Below are 21091 nucleotides of genomic sequence, written 5' to 3'. Positions count from 1 at the left end.
AGCCGGCCTCCTAAAGCAAGAGATTAGTGTTTTCATTGAAAAATCTGCTGCATATTTGTGGGGTGGCACACTATATGCAAGCAATTCATGCATGTGCAGAAGGCATATGAAATATTTATGATTCAATAAAATATGATGTTTTCTTTTGTTTTCACACAGGACAAACCAACGTCGGACGGTCTGACGGCTGTACAAATAACACCACAGAAAGTTCAGCTTCAAATACGACCTCGTAAGTAGTTTTATCAAACTGATATCCTTATACCACCCTAGTTAAAATGTTTGATAGCATCTAAGTATGTATATGCTCACACACACACACACACACACACACACACACACACACACACACACATTTTATTATAATGTTGATTCAATGTCTGTCTGTAAACTACTAAGTCATAATATCAAAGAACTGTTTCATATTGAGCAACACTGATTGAAAATGGTCTTATTTTACTATCAATACTCCTGATATTATATCTATGTACATTTGAAACAGATTATCAACATTCAAAATTTAATTTCTGTACAAGGGTCATTCCAAAAGTTAAGCCTTCTATTTTTTAAACTTAAAAAGTTCAAGAGCCGCGAAGATGGGAATGGTACCATTAAAATGAGCAATCTTTTGTACTCTAGAATTTATCTTTCTACATAGTCACCAGCATTCTCAATGGAATTTTGCCAGGAATTAAATGACGCATCTTTACTTCTGACACACGCCCATAATAGGGATTGCTTTCTTAGTCTTACATCGTCAATATCTGCAACCGAGAGATTAAACTTTCAGGTCATGAATGCATAAGTTCACATAACATTGCAATTTGCAATCCCCTCTAATCTATTCGAGCAGAACAAAAAAAAAAAAAAAAAATCTCTTCTAGGTTGTTTAGAAAATCGATAGTATGTCTTCTATATTTTTGAATAATGAAAAAGATTCCCATAAACATTCCTGCAACACTTTATAGTTATAGGATGATAGTTATATATAATTATAGTTAGACTTATAGGATGTTTATATCCCTCTCATGATAGGAAGATGTGACACAAGGTCGGGAAAGTGTGATATGAAAAGTCAGCATCCTAAAGGAAGAGTACTCTGGCCTGCAAAAAACACCTGGGCAGTCCCATCAGCATTCTTTGGTAGGGGCATCCCAGATGATTAGCAATAAAGCAATCCATTCTTAAAGGGTGAGAAGGCAAAGCCTGGGAGTGTGGGCCTCCTATAATTGCACAGGACCATATATCAACCAATAAAGAAAAAGCCACCTCAATAATGGCTGAGAACTTCTGTGTTATAGGCCATGGAAGCAAATACCTCTCCCTCCCTTCGCAGATGTTATCTGTGGATGTTGCAAACTTGCATTTTCTACTAAAGCGATTGTTTCATATGGGTATATTGAGTTTGAACGGCTGATACAGTTTGCACAGGCTTGAAAAAGCCTTATTTCTATTATTACCTTGAAAAAGTCTTAAAAATATGGAAAGTGTCTTCAAAAGGCTTTGAAAATCGTATCTTTTATATTCAGTAAAGATTTGTGTCAAAATATTAAAAATAAAATCGAAATAGATCCTCTTAAAATATTGTTTAAATATAAATTAGAATACTATTAAAATATTTAAAAAAAAAAATTAAAAATGAAATCAAAATAAATACATTCTTTTGAAATTGCATCATATTATTTCTGGTATTGTTGATACAAGAGTTACACCCCTTCATCACAAAACTACCTGGTTATTCATATTTTACAGATGTAGTCGAAGTGAAATTCAAAATCGAAATATTATTAAAATTTTATTAGTTTATTATATCATTCTTTATATATCAAATTTTTTTTTTCAAAACTTGAATTTTGTCTGAAGAAGGCTTTGAGAAAGGCTTGAAAATCCTTGAAAATCTGTATGAACTCTTTATACAAGATGACCTGTATATAAATTTATGGTTTAGCAGATGATGATGTGGCAGAAGTTTATCGCCTGTATCAAGAAAGGTTTGCCTTGATAGAAAATATTCAACAATTCCCTCCTGTGTGAAATTGGGACATGCAAATCTTGTGGCAACGGAATATGGCCATGGTTAATGACATCAAAACAAGAGATCGTTATTTTCATGGCAGGTGCTGGACTGAACGTCAATCTATGCCCCCACCGCCCTCCCCAAAACATTCACAACAAAAACTAGTTTAGTATTAATAATTTCTCTATTTATTTCTGTGTATAAAACTAAACGAAACTTCCATGAGCAACGTTTCTTTCCTAGAGCTACTGACTGTGGAACACAATACCGTGGAGGTGCTTCCTAGCTGACTACATGATTGTTTTAAATTCCAATGTAAAGAAATTCTTGTTGAGTTGCTCTTTCAAATAATCAAATTCTGCTCAATCACCACCATCATTACCAATTTAATGTTGTCTCATCGTTCATCTGCAATTCATTAATCCTCATCCTTGAGTGGCTTTTGAGCCTTAGTAAATGGTGACTGCCTCGTAAAAGAAGAGATATTGATAAAGTATGAATGCTCCTCAAATCAATACATGACGGGTGACAAAACGAGTAACTATTCTTCATTTGATTGTTTGGAAAATATTACAAGAACGCGTGTTACATACAAATTAAATTGCATTGTAAACATGCACTGCACTGCATGTTTTGCTGATGCACGTGAATGACAGATGTGCAGTTGTTGTAAGCTTGCTCAAGAGAAGAGGTGAACACAAAGAACTGAAAATGTCTCTGATCAGAGTCAGACCACCCAAGAGATATCCTCTTTGTTTAAAAAAAGTAAGTGTCTTAATGGAAAAGTCTTGTTAGGATCGCCTTTGTGAGTAAAACAATATCCAGAGTTATTATACAGGTAAGCTCCAGAAATGATGTCTCAGATGCCATTTTCAGTGGATATCTTGAGCGGCCAACCATGAACAAAAGGCCAGAACCAGTCAAGGACAAAGAAATCCCAGGAAAATGGAAGAGGAGATGGTCATATTCCTCCACTTCTTCCATACAAGGAAGAGAAAGTGGAGGTTGAACATTGAAGAGAGGGCAGTTTATTTTCAGGAGAGCTACTGAGTAGTTGAGCTAGTGTGCATCTCTGATCCAGTTGGGTCCCTTTGTGGTTCTCGGCAAATAATAATATAAATGAGACTTGTGTTTTTTAGTCTTGGTCAGGCAAACATCTCCTGTACATCTGCATTCAGCCATGATGAAGCGAGTGCTACTTATCCAAGATAATAAACATTATTTGTTTGTAAGTTTAATATGTTGTTTTGCTTGGGATGCGAAGTCTTATAACAAACATCCATACAAAATTTCAACCAGATTGGCCCAATAACCTGCTAGAAAATGTGGAACAGACAGACACAGACAAATCTAGAGAAATATGTTATATATATATATATATATATATGCATATGATTTTTATTCAATTTAGATAAACAAAATTACCATTAGTTGCGACAATAAATCTGTTTCAGTCTAAAAAGATATCATGCCTCGACTAAGACCAGAGACTGTTTTTGTCTCCTGCTGAAGTCTTTTTAGACTGAAACAGTAGATTTATTATTGTGACTAATGATAATTTTGTTTACATATATTGAATAAAATATCTTGCTCTTTTTATCAACAAAATTTTGTGAAATTCAATGGTTTTTACTTTTAAATATTTGTAATCCTGAACAATATATATGTGTGTGTGTGTATTATATTTTCATCAAAATTTATTAAAAAAAAAACAATTTTGTCTTTTTGAAAATCACTTCACTTTAGATATTAAATTAAAGCGAACATCTTGGAAAATATAAAAATAAAATTTCATTTTATTCACTCTCTTTTTGCAGACGTATCTGTTGAAGTGCCGTTTCAATTTTATTTGGCCCAAGATTATGCAGTTGATATGTATTTTCTGATGGATTTGTCAAACACCATGAAAGTTCACATCGAACAGCTTGCTCAAGTCTCGAAAGATCTCGGTGAGTAACCCGGTTTTAAACATTAAAGAGAGAATTTTTTGCAATAGTAACAAACGGCCCCAAAAGAATAATCCACAAAATATTTGCAACAAATGCATACCAACGTGGTAACATACTAAGCAAATGCATACCAACGTGGTAACATACTAAGCAAATGCATACCAACGTGGTAACATACTAAGCAAATGCATACCAACGTGGTAACATACTAAGCAAATGCATACCAACGTGGTAACATACTAAGCAAATGCATACCAACGTGGTAACATACTAAACAAATGCATACCAACGTGGTAACATACTAAGCAAATGCATACCAACGTGGTAACATACTAAGCAAATGCATACCAACGTGGTAACATACTAAGCAAATGCATACCAACGTGGTAACATACTAAGCAAATGCATGCCAACGTGGTAACATACTAAGCAAATGCATACCAACGTGGTAACATACTAAGCAAATGCATACCAACGTGGTAACATACTAAACAAATGCATGCCAACGTGGTAACATACTAAGCAAATGCATACCAACGTGGTAACATACTAAGCAAATGCATACCAACGTGGTAACATACTAAGCAAATGCATACCAACGTGGTAACATACTAAACAAATGCATACCAACGGGGTAACATACTAAGCAAATGCATACCAACGTGGTAACATACTAAGCAAATGCATACCAACGTGGTAACATACTAAGCAAATGCATACCAACGTGGTAACATACTAAACAAATGCATACCAACGTGGTAACATACTAAGCAAATGCATACCAACGTGGTAACATACTAAGCAAATGCATACCAACGTGGTAACATACTAAGCAAATGCATACCAACGTGGTAACATACTAAACAAATGCATGCCAACGTGGTAACATACTAAGCAAATGCATACCAACGTGGTAACATACTAAGCAAATGCATACCAACGTGGTAACATACTAAGCAAATGCATACCAACGTGGTAACATACTAAACAAATGCATACAAACGTGGTAACATACTAAGCAAATGCATGCCAACGTGGTAACATACTAAGCAAATGCATACCAACGTGGTAACATACTAAGCAAATGCATACCAACGTGGTAACATACTAAACAAATGCATATCAACGTGGTAACATACTAAGCAAATGCATGCCAACGTGGTAACATACTAAGCAAATGCATACCAACGTGGTAACATACTAAGCAAATGCATACCAACGTGGTAACATACTAAACAAATGCATACCAACGTGGTAACATACTAAGCAAATGCATGCCAACGTGGTAACATACTAAACAAATGCATACCAACGTGGTAACATACTAAACAAATGCATACCAACGTGGTAACATACTAAGCAAATGCATACCAACGTGGTAACATACTAAGCAAATGCATACCAACGTGGTAACATACTAAGCAAATGCATACCAACGTGGTAACATACTAAGCAAATGCATACCAACGTGGTAACATACTAAGCAAATGCATACCAACGTGGTAACATACTAAGCAAATGCATACCAACGTGGTAACATACTAAACAAATGCATACCAACGTGGTAACATACTAAGCAAATGCATACCAACGTGGTAACATACTAAGCAAATGCATACCAACGTGGTAACATACTAAGCAAATGCATACCAACGTGGTAACATACTAAGCAAATGCATACCAACGTGGTAACATACTAAGCAAATGCATACCAACGTGGTAACATACTAAACAAATGCATACCAACGTGGTAACATACTAAGCAAATGCATACCAACGTGGTAACATACTAAGCAAATGCATACCAACGTGGTAACATACTAAACAAATGCATACCAACGTGGTAACATACTAAGCAAATGCATACCAACGTGGTAACATACTAAGCAAATGCATACCAACGTGGTAACATACTAAGCAAATGCATACCAACGTGGTAACATACTAAGCAAATGCATACCAACGTGGTAACATACTAAGCAAATGCATACCAACGTGGTAACATACTAAGCAAATGCATACCAACGTGGTAACATACTAAGCAAATGCATACCAACGTGGTAACATACTAAGCAAATGCATACCAACGTGGTAACATACTAAGCAAATGCATACCAACGTGGTAACATACTAAGCAAATGGGCCAGCATCGAATTAGAGTTTATTAGCACCCTACAGGTGAAATCATTTACAAAAAAAAACAAAACATCCCAAAATCAGAAAAAGAAATTCTCGGGCAACACCTACCCTCACTAGAAAGATTAGGAAGGATGAAAAACTTCCAACTCAAAATTAGAATAGACGATAACATTACACCAGTAGCGCAACCACAATTTCTTATCCAACAAGCAGAAGAGAGAAAAATAAAGTAAATGCTAAAGATTGATATCAGTGAACGAGTGGACTGTGCGTCTTATCATTAGTACCAGTGCCAAAACCAAACGGAGAAATTACAATATGTGCCTGTGACAGTATCTTGGTCAGCAGTGACTAGATGTGACTTCTTTGTGCAGCAGATCCCCGTTGATAGCGCTGGTTAGTCTTCAATTCACAGCCGGGTGTTCCTTAGTGCTTCTCGCATCAGGGTTGATATCCTGTCGCCTTGCCATTCTGTCGTATGCTAAAAAAAAAATTCACAATTCGCCCTCCGTCAGGAAGACAATTCCATGCGCACACACACAAAAAACAACAACTCAGTTCTTCTAGTCTACTGATTAATTTTCAAGAAAATGATATACTTATATATATAAGTACAATGTTCAATAATGTCCGACTTCACTAAGTCTATATTTAGATTCCACTTCTCTCTTTCGACATAGTGGTGACGGTTGGCATGGAGAGAGGGGGTGTGTGGCGATTCTCTACAAGTTTGCTCTTTTTTTTACTGACTCCAGCTTCTGTGTATCTCTGTCTCAAACTCCCGTTTTTCGACTGTGTGCTTGATTAAATATTCAGGGGTGGGGTGAAACCGGGGTTGTTCCCTAGACCAATCATACTCCACAATGTCCCTCCCCTCTACGAGTGCACCTGTGGATCTGCAAACGTTTCTCATGGCCTAATGGGGTCACCCCCATGACCCCAGGTTGAAGCACTGCACTTGAATTATAAACATGATTTCTCCAGAACCCTGAGTCATTACTTGTTTTGAAGTACAAACTTAAAAAATAACATTTGTCGATTTTCATAAAAATGAAAGTCACAAATCCTAATCTTTTCTCTTGGCAGGGTTTTTCACTGTCACCCGGGCACACCAGTGAATAAAGAATAAAAGAATCATATCTGCTCGGCTTTCTCTAGTATTCTAGGATTCTCAGTCTCTTCTAGTGGGGAGCTCAACCGCTCCCTGGGATAGTCACGTCACATGCTGACCTATGCTTGGCAAATAAAGCAGTAAAACGCACTCACTATCAAATACAAACAGTTGAACAGCTACTGAGTGAAATTGGCAATACGCACATTTTCTCAAAAATTGATCTGAACTCCTACTATCATCAAATAGAACTGGATCTGGAGTTTAGAGACATCACTACCTTTTCATGTAAGTCCGGGATCTACAGGTACAAGGTCCTGTTTATGGACATTACATCTGCAGCTGAAGAAGGGCTCTGGTTGCTTCAACTAATCCGCCAGAAAATCCCAAACTGCTGCAATGGGGGTACAACATTCTAATCTGGGGCAAAGACACAAAAGAACGTTACAAGACCCTAGATATGGTGTTGCAGACATTAACAGAAAACAATATTATAATCTCACAGCACAAGAGCATATTCCATAGTGAAGAAATCTAGTTCCAAGGGTTTATCGTGTCCAAACACAGGTATCAGACCAACTGACTCTAAAATAAAAGCAATAAAAATTTTAAAAACCTGTAAAATGTCCAGGATATATGCAGCTTCTTGGGTCTAATAAATTACCTCCGAAAGTTTGTTCCTCGACTGGCAACACTTAGTGAACCATTAAAAGGTTGACATGGGAAAACATGGATGAAGGAAGAAGAATCTTGCTTCCTTAAACTGAAGACTACAATAATCCAAAGCAAACCGCTCGTGCATTTTGATCCCAAACTTGAAACATCAGTCTTAGTGAATGTCAGTCTCGTAGGACTAGGAGCAATACTCTGCCAAAACAAACAAGATATACTCGCCCCATTAGCTATGCATCGAGAAATCTAAAGAAGAAGCCCTAGTAATCATATGGGCTTGCAAAAAATTCCATTTTTAATTCTTTAGGAAATATTTTCTTATAATGACCGACCATCAAACCTTAACGATTATTTTCAATCTCGAATTTTGCGCTGGATCCTATGCTTGCGACAATATGATTATACCATGAAACATAAATGGTAGGGATAACTCGGCAGACATACTCTCTCGGCAACCAATGAGGTACCAAAAGGCAGTCTCACTCGAAGAAGAGATTGCTGAAGGTTTTATCAATACTGTTGTGACAAACAGCATCCCTAAGGAATATCAACGGGATCCTACTATCACAGCAGTTGAAAAGGTGATACAACAAGACGACTGGAACAGTAAGTTAAGAGAACCCTATAAACACATGAAGAATGAAATGGGGCATCGTTATGCGTGGAGCCAGAATCATCATACCTGAAAACCTACAGAAGCGAATCTTGAAGTTGGCACATGAAACACACCTGGGTATAATGAAAACAAAAACGCTGCTTAGAACTAAAGTATGGTGACCTAATATAAACAAGGACATAGAGGCCACCATAAGCCGATCCGTACACAACCCTAGATCCTGAGAGATACCATTGTCCAGTAAATATGGCAAAAATGATAGACCCCTTGGAAGTTCTCCATGTTGACACATGCGCACCTTTCCCGAGCGGGGATTACATAATTGTTGATGTTGGCTCAAGATGGCCTGAAGCATTAATTACAAGATCCCACAGGACTGGTACAATTGTATTGACAATCCAAAACTGCTACACACATGCCATCCCAGCAATCATTGTTGGGCCCCAATTCATATCCTCGGAATTTAAACAATTCTGTAAAGAAATGGGTATCCAACACTGAAAGATAACACCTTATCATCCCCAAGCTAATGGGGAAATTGAGCGGTTTTTTGAAACCATGTTGAAAGCTATTCAGGTGATGAATATGAAAATAAAGGACTGGAGAAAACAGCTAGGAGAGTTCCTGATGAATTACTGAAATAGCTCCCATGCCATGATGGGGGAAACATCTGAGAAGCTCCTCTTGGGTAGGAAAGTGAACATCTACATACCAGAACTGCAAAAGAGGCCCGAAAGCCAGGTTTGGAGAACAGCTCGGCAAAAAGACAAAGAAAGACAAATTGAAGAATCGCACAGATCAAAAAAAAAAAAAAAAAAAAAGAAAAAAAGAAGCTAAACAAACTAACATAGAATCCAGAGATTTAGTATGCCTTAAACAAAACAGACATGATAAGCTAACTCCAGTATACCACTCATCAACATCATGGACAGTAGAAGAATGCAGAGGAGAGTCCGCAATTATAAAGCAAGGCGACAAACTGATCCTAAGACAAAGATCAAAACTGAAAAGAATCTCCAAAGACAGGACCCGTCAACAACTAGAAGATGACAATTTCCTTTCAACGACGACCTCGGGAGACAGGAGGAGAAGGAACATGAGTGAAAACGTAATGAAGAAAAAACTGAAGAAACTGACCTCTCGATCACCCTCAGATGAGCAAAACGCCACATAAGAAAACCCCGGTGATATGCATGCAGCAGTTCAGTGAATGAGGAAAGCAATCTGAATACAAAGTAAGGGGCAGATGTGATGCAGGATGACGTCATGAGCAGAAGTATAAATATAACTCACTGAAGGAAGTTCAAGACTCTTCAGCAAATAGCAAAGTAGATAAATGTTGAACATTAATTTTGATAGGGACTAGTATTATTTTTGGCCATAAACAAAAATTTCCTTGTCTGATCAAGTACTTATCTAGTCTAATAATTATCAGAAAGAAACTGCAGTTAACCAAATTATGTTTGTACTAATAACAATGTCTCTCTGCTCTATCTTTATTTTCATGGCAAGTGATTAACTGAGCTTCAATGTATGGTCCCTCCTGCAAAACATTCACAACTAACACTCGTCTACCTACTACAACCGTTGTCAATAATTTCTCCCATTCTGTATCTGTACTTAAATCTGAATGCAAATTCCAAGAACAAAGTTTCTTTCCTAGAATTGTTCACCTATGGAACTCTATGCAGTGGAAATGCTTTCAATCTGACTACAACATGGTCGTTTTCAAGTCCAATGTAAACAAGTTCTTGTTGAGCTGTCCTCTTAAATCAAATTCTCCTAAATTTCCACCACTACCAATCATTATGCTATTGTATCACCGACCACTTTACATTCATTAACCCTTTTCCTCGAGTGGCCTTCAGGCCTTGCTAAGTGGTGCCCCCACCCTTGTAAGAAGAAGAAAAAAATCAAGAATTGATAAGTCAGCCGGATTACTACTTGGATCTGATTTTACAAATTTTGATTAAATAAACGGATGTTAGATACAGGATATAGAAATGTAGAGATCTTAGAGGTTTTATCAATATTATTTACAGTTGAAAATGTTTACAATGTTTCAGTTTTATACTTCTTTAGTCTCCTTCAGTTTCCTTTTTTTTCTATTCAGTATTTCATAATAGATCCTTTGTTTAACCCCTTGCAACAAACTCGTCTCATTCCATGTGAATTGACAACAATTATTATTTTCCAATTTTTTTTTTCATTTTTTTTTTTTCATTTTTTTTCATTTTTTTTTTTCATTTTTTTTCATTTTTTTTTTTTTCATTTATTTTTTTTTCATTTTTTTTTTTTTTTTTTTTTAAGTTTTATTTTTTTTTTTTACAGTTGACGATATCAGGAATTTGACAAAATCTCTTCAAGTTGGAATTGGAGCATTTGTAGATAAGAATGTTATGCCTTATACGTAAGTAACAATTGCTTCATCTACGCATGGATCATCATTACAGGGTAGAACGATAAAAGTGTTGCCCTAAAGAAAACAATAATACAGCATTATTTTAAAACTTTTATTGAAAAAAAATCAATTCAGGTAACTTGATTATGTAGTAGGGCTAACATCTATTCGATGTAGCCGCCTTCAGCCTCAATCATCGCCTTAATACGGGTCCGGGACTGGGAGCATGCTTTTTCCACAAGCACCGACAGAAGCTCAACGAATACTTAGTGGATGTCAGTGATCAGGCTGGCTTTGGAGTTGTGGGAGGTCATGTTGGTGATGTTCTCAAGGTATGATTGAATTGACAGAAATATCAGACCTACATATACACATCCGTATGCTTAGTTGGGCAAAATATAAACATAATGATAAAAAAAAATAAAAACAAAATCAGTTTTCCTTTTGGTATTATTTGGATTTATTCAAACTGTTATTCTCATCTTGGATGTTATTTTCACAACGTTTCATCCGATGTAGCTTCCGACCTTCTTCAGGTGCATCTTGTCCCACTTGAAATCTATACAGAATTCTAAACTTAACCTTTCATTAAATCCATGTGTGTAGATTGTTCTCGTTCCAACAGCTATAACTGAGAATAAAATGGAACTCTCTTCCTTTTTCCTGCTTTCCAGTTGATTACAATATGGTCGTCTTCAAGTCCAATGTAAACAAATTCTTGATGAGCCATTCCCCTTAAGTAATCCAATTTACCAAATTTACACTATTAACGATTACTACAATATTGTCCCATTGACTACTATACACTCTTTAACGAGTGCCATTTGGGCCTTGATAAGTGATGAATTCTATGTAAAAAAAAAAAAAATTTTTACTTAACACTTCAAGTGTTAAGTAAAAATTTTATTTTATTCTTATTATACATCAAACAGACAATACTAAGACAATGCTAAGACCATGACATTCTGCATCTAGTTTGGTGCACCGCAGCATCTGCTGTAACTATAGAGTTCGAAGCTGGAATTGATTCTCTGGATGCAGACCTAGGCGGATGATAAAGAGACCTAGGTTTGTTCAGTTACCAGGTTCCCCTCTCTGTTTTGCAGACAATGTCTGATGGAAAACTAAGCCAATACGGTCGCAGCTACAGGAGTTGCTGGATAAGTGTTGCAGTGCTTCACCATCCACCTATCGGAACACCAAACCAGTTTTTTATTTTTTCAGGATTTTAATCCCATAGCCTTTGTCTTTCCGAAGCCATCCACAACGCAAGTATTGTCTATAACAAGGATTGAACCCTCAACCTCCAAAAGATTGTCATTTAGAACTTATTGCTACTAACACCTTTATTCATCATGCCACATGTCCTAAGTTCGACATGAAGATTTTTGCATTCAACAAGATATACCTGAAGAAGGTTGGAGGTTAAATGGGCCGAAAAGTTGTGAGAATAATATCCAGATTGAGAATATATTATTCTTCATTAATCAACTACCTATCCGTCCATTTCATTTACCCCCATCCTTGAGTGGCTTTTGGTTTTGATAAGTGGTGACTCCTTAGTAACCATATACTGCTAAAACTTTGTGGATCTTGTTTGTTATATTGTTTGACAGGACAAATCCTGCAGAACGTCACAAAGAGTAGACCCCATAAAGAGATTACGTTAATGACATCATTAATTTAAAGTAATATATATATGTCAGGGGTGTAAGTTCTGTTATAGAAGCGTTGATTTCATTCGAATAAAATAAAATACGCATCCGGTGCGCTTGAAAGCCAAATTACAACGCAACATTACAAAAATAAAATGTTTTACTTGTTTGAAATTTATATATGAATTTCAAACAAGTAAAATATTTGTTTATTTTCGTAATATTACATTGTAATTTGGCTTTCAAGCGCACCTGATGCATATCTTATTTAATATAAATATATATAGATATATTTCTTGATAATAATTTTAAGGGTACGCTAGACTCTTCACTCGTTTAAATAGTTCTGTTGTATTTCTGCTGTTTAAAAGAAAGACGACACACTGATATATGAACATACAACAATATATCTTTATTGTCGGTGAAGGTCATGGATGGTTGGTTGTTAGGAGGAAAATGCTTACATAAGAATTCCACAGGTTGGTTCTGCTCGAGTTAAAACTATTAACCAACAATGATGCCCTTTTTGGTTGTCATTATAGAACCATTTGTGACCACCTGAAACGCCCTCTTGGGACAGTATTGTCACTGTACCACATCCGAAGAGTGTTTTATTCGGCCATTGTCGTGTCATTAAATTGACCTGAAATTGATTACATAAATTAAAATATCATGCTTAAGCATAATGTATGATCGGGCAATGCCGGGCTTTGGTATTTCTTTATCTTCTCCCTCCCACTTCTGTTAAGGCCAGCATCACTAGGGATACGTGTGTGTGAGTGTGTGAGGTGGAAATCAGCGATTCTTTTTATTGCAATTTTATTATTTTATTTCTTGTTTAGAATGCAGGAATCTCCTCCCGCAGAGAAGTATGATTTTAAGCAGATGACGAAATTGACCAACAAATTTACAGATTTTCAGGTAAATCAAATGACGCATCTTTTTTTAATTATTTTTTTATTATTTTAATGAATACATTTATATGTGATGTAATGGAATGACCTAACATCCCTTCATAGATGAAATAAACTACACCCTCTCACGTGACTGAGAGAGAAGGAAAAAAGACAGGAAGAGAATAAGACAAGATGTCAAATACTCCTGACCTGAAATGGAACACGTATATCAAGTTAGTTGCCAAGGTCGCTGAAAAAATGGTAAGATCCTTCTACCACTCCAGAAGATATCTCACCCCTGATGCAATTCTCTATCTGTATAAAAGTAAAGTACGTCCAAAGATGGAGTACTGCTGCCACATCTGGGCAGGAGCTGCTAAAAATAGCCTATCCTGCCTTGACAAAGTACAAAATAGGCTTCCTGGCCTAGTGGGTGATGCCCTTTTCTCTTCCCTGCAATCTCTCTCCCACAGGAGAGACGTTGCGAACCTGTCTTTGTTTTATCGTTACTATCATGGCAGGTGCTCGTCTGAGCTCCAATCTCTGGTTCCCCCCTCGCCAATCTTTCACGATAAACACCCGTGTAGCTGAAACCATTGTCAAAAATTTTCCCCACTCCTTATCTGCACCAAAATCAAAACGTAGATTCTATGAACAAAGCTTCTTTCTTAAAAGTGCACGCCTGTGGAACTCTGTTCCGGTTGTCTGTTTCCCACCTGACTACAATCTGGATGTCTTCAAGTCCAATGTAAACAAATTCCTGATGAACCGCCCACTTAAGTAAGACACTTTATCAAATCTCCAATACTAACGTACTGTACACGCAATAACCCTTATCCCCAAGTAGCTTCCGGGCCTTGATAAGTGGTGACTACCTTGTAAAAAAAAAAAGTAACTCTGTCACCTGTATTCCTTTGTAAATAAACCCCTTTGTCTTTCACCCATAACCCCGTGTTTCTTGCTGTATTCTTATTTAAAGTAAGGATACAACAAATGGCGATAGGATTCGAACTCACAAAAAGGGAACTTTAAGCCAAAAATATTGGAAAACAAAGAAGAAAATACTGCACGGATAAATGCAACTAAAAAAAAAAAAAAAGCTAAGACACACAAAAAGTAAGTTATATATTTTTTTTAATTCAGTCTGTTATGGTTCACTGCAAAAAAAAAAAAAGAAAGAGAAATTGACATTTCACAAAGCATTGAAAGGAACAATTTTTGAAAGTGTCCATTTCAAATTTCTTTTGTTTCATAAGAAAGAAAAAAATACGGCAGAAAAAAACACGTGTAGGCTGTGTTTCAGTGTCAATTTCGTGTGTGTTGCAAAGACCTTGTCGACAAAAGACTGTTTTTTTGTGGTTTAAAAAAAAACTATTCAGTGAATTTATTTAATGCTTTGTTCAGGTACTGTTAACCATTTGTTTTATTACTGTGTTTAAAAAAAATTCTTCAACATGGAACAATTAGCCGAGTTTACAAAAACGATACAATTAGCACTGACAGCTCAACAAAGTCAGATGGAATTTTTACAAAAAGAACAGTTAAAACAAAATGACGTATTAAAAACAATATTAATGAAACAAGAAGAAAAAAAAAGGATTGTCGGTTCATTCCAGAAGGAAGTGCAACTTCGCTGACAGAATTTTTATATGAACCAACTAAAGGCTTAACGTTTCTAGCATATTATCGTAGATACAAAAATATTTTTTCCAAACGATGTCAGGCCTGGTCGGGTGAAGAAAAAATTATTTTACTGTTGCAAAAACTAGGTTCCCATGAAAATACCAAGTATATAAATTTTATACTCCCAAGGAAACCCGAAGATATTTATTTTAAAGAGACTATAGAAATTTTATCGAACATTTTCGAGGAACGGGATAGCTTATTTTATATTCGTTATAAGTGTTTAAATATTTTGAAACAAGATGAAGACTTTATCGCCTATGCTGGGAGAGTAAATGCCCAAATGCGAGTTATGTAAGTTGAAAGACCTTAAAGAGGACATGTTTAAATGCTTAATATTTGTGCAAGGGTTAACATCCTCGAAGGATAGAGATTCGTTCTAGGATATTATCCATTATGAACCAAGGCATAGAAATAAACTTACAGAAAGTTACTGAGGAATGCCAGAAACTGTTAAACTTAAAGCAGGATAATACTAGTATCGAAGAGAAAAATGTTGACAAAATAGAAAGGGTAAAGCAAGGTGACTACTATGTAAAAAAAAATACTGTAAGACGTGTGGAGGAAAGAATCACTTCACAAAAGAGTGCTACTTCAAAAGCAAAATATGCTATAAGTGCGGGTGTAAAGGACACAAGTCAACAGTATACAAAAAGGAGAAATACTGTAAGCCTGAAATAAAGACCATTGATTCTAAAAAAGAGTCCATGTATGGTAAAAAAGAAAATATATTGAAATTAGAATTAATGGCATGAAAGTAAACTGTCTTTTAGATACTGGAAGTGACATATCCTTAATTGATGAAACAACATGGAAGAAAATTGGTTCTCCAAAACTGCAAAACACAAAGAAAATTGCCAGAGGAATGTCTGGAAATAGATTAAAATTTAAGGGTGAATGAAAAGACATTAAAAACTAAAATGTATGTGATACCTGGAAAAAATTCTAATCTATTCGGTATAGATTTGATGATACTTTTCAATTTATGGGAGAAACCAATAAACTCATTTTGCAAAAGAGTAAATGTGACAGGATCTGAAAATCCCAAACTGCCAGGAAGATTTGTTGGGGATTTGAAGAAGGATCTTAAAAATGTATTTTCTGAAGGTCTGGGCTGCTGCACTAAAACAGAAGTGAAATTTGAACTGAAAGATTAAGCAAAATCGGCGTTTAAACCCAAAAGAAAGGTTCCATATTCGGCATTAGAAACAATCAAGAAAGAATTCAATAGACTCTAAGAAATCGGAGTAATAAAAAAAGTGGACTATGAATGGGCATCACCCACAGTTTATGTGAAAAATAAAAATAAAAAAATCAGGGTATGTGGAGATTTTTCGATGGGACTGAATGATTCCTTAAAGGATCATAACTATCCACTCCCTGCCCTTGAGGAAATATTTCCTAAGTTAAATGGAGGAAAAATTTTCACAAAAATTGACTTGTCAAAAGCATATTTGCAGGTCAAAGTCCACGAAGATTGTTCTAAATACCTGACAATGAATACTCATAAAGGATTATTTTCCCTAAAACGATTGCTGTTTGGGTTGAAAGTAGCACCAAATTTATTCCAACAAATTATGGATGCCATGCTAGCAGGCTTGGATTTTGCAATGGCTTATTTGAAAAGAAGCAAAACTGTTGAAGAACATAAAAACCATATTCGGAAGGTATTCGAGAAAATAGACTACGGATTTAAAGTGGCTCTCGAAAAATGTAATATTGTTATGGACAAGATTGAATATTTGGGACAAATAATTGATTGGAAAGGTAGAAGACCTAACCCAAATAGGACAGAAGCAATTAGAGACATGCCTAGACCAGACAATGTAGTGAAGTTAGTCATTCTTGGGTCTAGCAAACTACTATAATTCTTATATCCCAAATATGCATGAACTAAGAGCACTATTAAATGAATTATTGAAGAAGAATAAAAAATGGCTCTGGACAAAAGAATGCGAGGAAGCATTCCAAAAAATTAAAAAATGTTTGTTATCGGATCTAGCGTTAGCCCATTACTAATTGTAGCGGCAGATGCGAGCGAATACAGTTTAGAAGCGGTGCTTCTACACAGAATGGAAGATGGATCTACTAAACCAATTTCTCATGCCTCAAGGGTTTATTACCAGCTGAAAGAAAGTACAGTCATATCGAAAAAGAGGGTTTGGCGATTGTGTATGCCATGAGAAAGTTTCATAGATTCATTCATGGAAGATCTTTCGTTTTGGAAACGGACCATAAACCATTACTATCGATTCTTGGTTCGAAAAAAGGGATTCCTACTCATACGGCAAATAGATCACAGAGATGGAGTATTATTTTGCTCAATTACAATTTCAAAATGAAACACCTAGCATCTAGTAAAATTGCACATGCAGATGGTTTGTCGAGATTGATCCCCAGTAAAACTGAATTTGAAGAAACTGTTATAGCAGCACTAAAAGAGGAAAATGAACTAACAGATATATTAATAAATACTGTTAGGAAACTTCCTGTTACACTTGAGGAAATAAAGAAAGCAGCGAAAACAGATAAATATATTAATAAGATAAAAAACAAGTGGGACAAGATGAAAAGAATAGAAAAGGATTAAAAGTGTTTCCATTTTCTATGTGTGATGAAACTCTGATGTACACAGACAGAGTGGTAATACCGCAAGTATTACAAAAGAAAATCCTAAAGGAATTCCACATGGAACATCCTGGAATCTCCAGAATGAATGCCCTAATGAGAAGATTCACATACTGGCCTGGAATGGATCAGGACATTGAGAAAATGGTGAAATTATGTAGAGGTTGTTAACTAGCCGCAAGATCTCCCCCCCTCCCCCATATGGACACAACCTTGGCCTAAAATAAATGTACCCTGGGCACGCATCCATATCGATTACGCAGGACCTCTGAAAGGATATTATTACCTAGTAATCGTAGGTAGTATATCAAAATGGCCAAAAATTTTTAATTACAGCGGCAAACACAATAAAAGCGCTGGACGAGGTATTTAGTCGGTTCGGAGTTCCGAAAACAATTGTTAGTGATAATGGCACTATGTTCACAGGTCAAGAATTCAAGCACTACTGTGAGGCACTGGCCATTGAACACATTACAACACCAACTTTTAACCCTCCATCAAACGGACAAGTGGAAAGATTTGTCGATATTTTTAAACGAGCTTTAAAAAAGAATAATAACATCGACACTGAAGAAAAAAGCGTTAAAAAATTCTTAGCAATATATAAGATAACACCAAATCCAAATGCTAAATTATCCCCAGCTGAAATTATGTTGCCAGGAAGGTACATTCGGTGTTCGACCGGTTAATCCCAAGAGAAAAAGTAAAAAAAAAGTATCAAGGATAATGTAAGGTACAAGATTTACAATGACGGGGATAAAGTTTTCTTCAAAATTTATCGGGCAGGGAAGAGTTTTTGGGAAGAAGGCATAATCTCAAGAAGAATTGGGAGAATGGTTTACATTATAAAAGGGCAGACTTTTTCCACAAAAACATATTAACCAACTGAGACCCCGATTCATAGAAACAGTCAGAAACCAAGAGTTACCAATGGAAGTGCTATATGACACTTTCCATATACAATTTCTAAACAAGGAAGTACCAGTAACTCAGAAATCCAGTCACTCTCCAAAAGTAAAAAATCGGCGAATACAAATGGTGAAGAGACGTAAAAGGAAAAGGACCGAATTTTTTTTGGACAAAGTTTAAAAAGGAAAAATGGTAGAAGCAAAATTCTATGGAAGAATTTAGCTTGGGAGGAAGGTAATGTAATGGAATGACCTAACATCCCTTTATAGATGAAATGAACTATACCCTCTCACGTGACTGAGAGTGAAGGAAAAAAGACAGGAAGATGTCAAGTAACTCTCATGTCACCTGTATTCCCTTGTAAATAAACCCCTTTGTCTTTCACCCATAACCCCGTGTTTCTTGCTGTATTCTTATTTAAAGTAAGGATATAACAATATGCAAAATTGTTGAGCCTTTCTGTAAGAATAAATTAAGGCATCAATATTAATTGATATACTCTGATGTAATTTTTAATATCGTTAGATCCACTCCGTCTCTCGGTCTTGTCAATCATGTCTTCCTCCTGTGAACATGCACTATGTGTATTTACTACACAGGCCGTGATCGTTCATTCAATGTACTCATCTGAAGTCATTGTTCAATTATGACATAGGTGATAGTGTCGACCACGTGGTCTTGATCTGTGCTATAATAAAAGAAATCTACCTCCAAATAAAACCACAGCTCAAGTTTAAAACAGGTAACAGAGGTTTATTTATTTATTTTTATGAGGGTTACCCTCATATTATTTTTAATGTTACAGGGTTGGCTTCCTTGCTGCTTCGGCTGCTTGGAGATCTGGGTAGAAAATGCCAGTTAAGAATCCATTCTTGATAATCAGCCCAACAGGTGATGCACCATTTACGTGGTCCACTACCTGTTGGACTGAGATATGCCACCTAGGTATTACCTAGAAGGTCCACTCTCTCAGACCTTGCCACCTAGCTTTCGGATGGGGTAAGTTTATTGCTTGTTGCCTGAGGCGCCCCTACAGGGGAATGCCAATGAGGGGGGCCCAGGTAATTTTTGTTAGGCCGGAGTGCCCCTCCTTTAGGAGCACTGCCTGGACATCCCCACTTTCTGACCTTGTGTCACACCATACTGAGGTAGCATGTTAAAAATATCAACAATGATACTCGTTTTCTTCTTTTGAATAACACACTTGCAGATGGAAATCTTGGCATGACCAAATCAAAACACAAGTCCTATAGTTTATAATGTAAGGGCTCTTCTCTCTCTCTTAAAAGGCATACAAATCCAACTTCTCTTTGTATGCCAGAAAATCAAACTGATTCTCAGACGTTCAAAAGAGACCCTTCTCCCCCACATACACACTTGCCCATCTGCTGGAATATATGTACTTTTGCCTGGAAATCCTAGATGCCCAATCTTTTTCTCGGTCATTCTCCCCATTCGACCATCCAGAAACTGACCATTTGAAATAATGGTTAGCCTATTTAAAAATACTCTTACTTTTTTCCTTTAAAAAGAAAGGAAATTCTAGGTGGTCAAATCCCAAATCAGAGATATTTTCAATTTTCTTCTTCGCCAAATGCATTTCACCTGCAGCAAATCTGTTATTTAAATGCATCGAAAACATGAAAACATCTAATGCATATTTACACTCTCCATGACGTAATTCACTGACACATTGGCTAGGAGAGTTCAAATTACTTACTAGAAACATTCCTTGAGTGTCTTCTGTTTCTATGTACAAGTGTGTGTCAGGACAATCTGACATGGGGATATTTCATCCTCCATGTACATTCTGACCAAACATACAGATTAACATAGTATTCAAAGCCAAATAAGATCCCCTCAAACTGACTATACATTGACTCATATGAGATATGGTGCTTCTTCTCCAAATGATATTACTTCAAGTAACAGCACTAGATACTCCACCAGACTAGATGAATTCTTCTCCTAGAATCCAGTAAGGCCAAGAGACCACGAGAAACATACATTCTAACACAATTAAGTAATCGATTGTGGAGAGATAAATTAGTATTCTTCACTTTTTTCGTTTGAGGGATAAAAGTGAACTTTAATGGAACACGTGGATATCTATGCATCTCATGTAGAATTCAAATCTGTATTTTCTGTATAATATATTTCACTGTTTCAGAGTCTTCTTGTTATTGTTTCCAACATTTACACCATAACAATATTAAAAATTTTTTTTTTTAGACAATGATTGATAAACTTAAGGATTCCACAACGGAAAATTTAGACGCACCTGAAGCAGGATTGGATGCAGTCATGCAAAGTATAATGTGTGAGGTTGGTATTCATATAAAAAAAGATCTTTTTTTTTTTTATTTAATTCGTTGTTGAAGAATACATAAATAAGGTTTGTGTGTTTCTTTCTTT

At 36.1% G+C, this 21091-nt stretch overlaps 1 protein-coding gene across 2 annotated transcripts in view; it reads left to right on the top strand.

Moving 5' to 3' along the window:
• The window catches only part of LOC145291471 (integrin beta-PS-like), a 106441-nt gene that overhangs the window by 40825 nt on the left and 44525 nt on the right, over window positions 1–21091 (top strand). For both annotated transcript variants that reach the window (XM_080137345.1, XM_080137346.1), the window contains exons 4-8: window positions 160–232; window positions 3835–3966; window positions 10836–10914; window positions 13403–13481; window positions 20909–21001. In XM_080137345.1, the coding sequence (XP_079993471.1) occupies window positions 160–232; window positions 3835–3966; window positions 10836–10914; window positions 13403–13481; window positions 20909–21001 (456 nt within the window). The remainder of the gene's footprint in view (window positions 1–159; window positions 233–3834; window positions 3967–10835; window positions 10915–13402; window positions 13482–20908; window positions 21002–21091) is intronic.

This window comes from Euprymna scolopes, chromosome 12 (genome assembly GCF_053919585.1).
Source record: "Euprymna scolopes isolate OS-2025 chromosome 12, ASM5391958v1, whole genome shotgun sequence".
Lineage (NCBI taxonomy): Eukaryota > Metazoa > Mollusca > Cephalopoda > Sepiida > Sepiolidae > Euprymna > Euprymna scolopes.
Note: the sequence above shows the minus strand (reverse complement) of the source record. Positions and strands in the feature narration are given on the sequence as shown.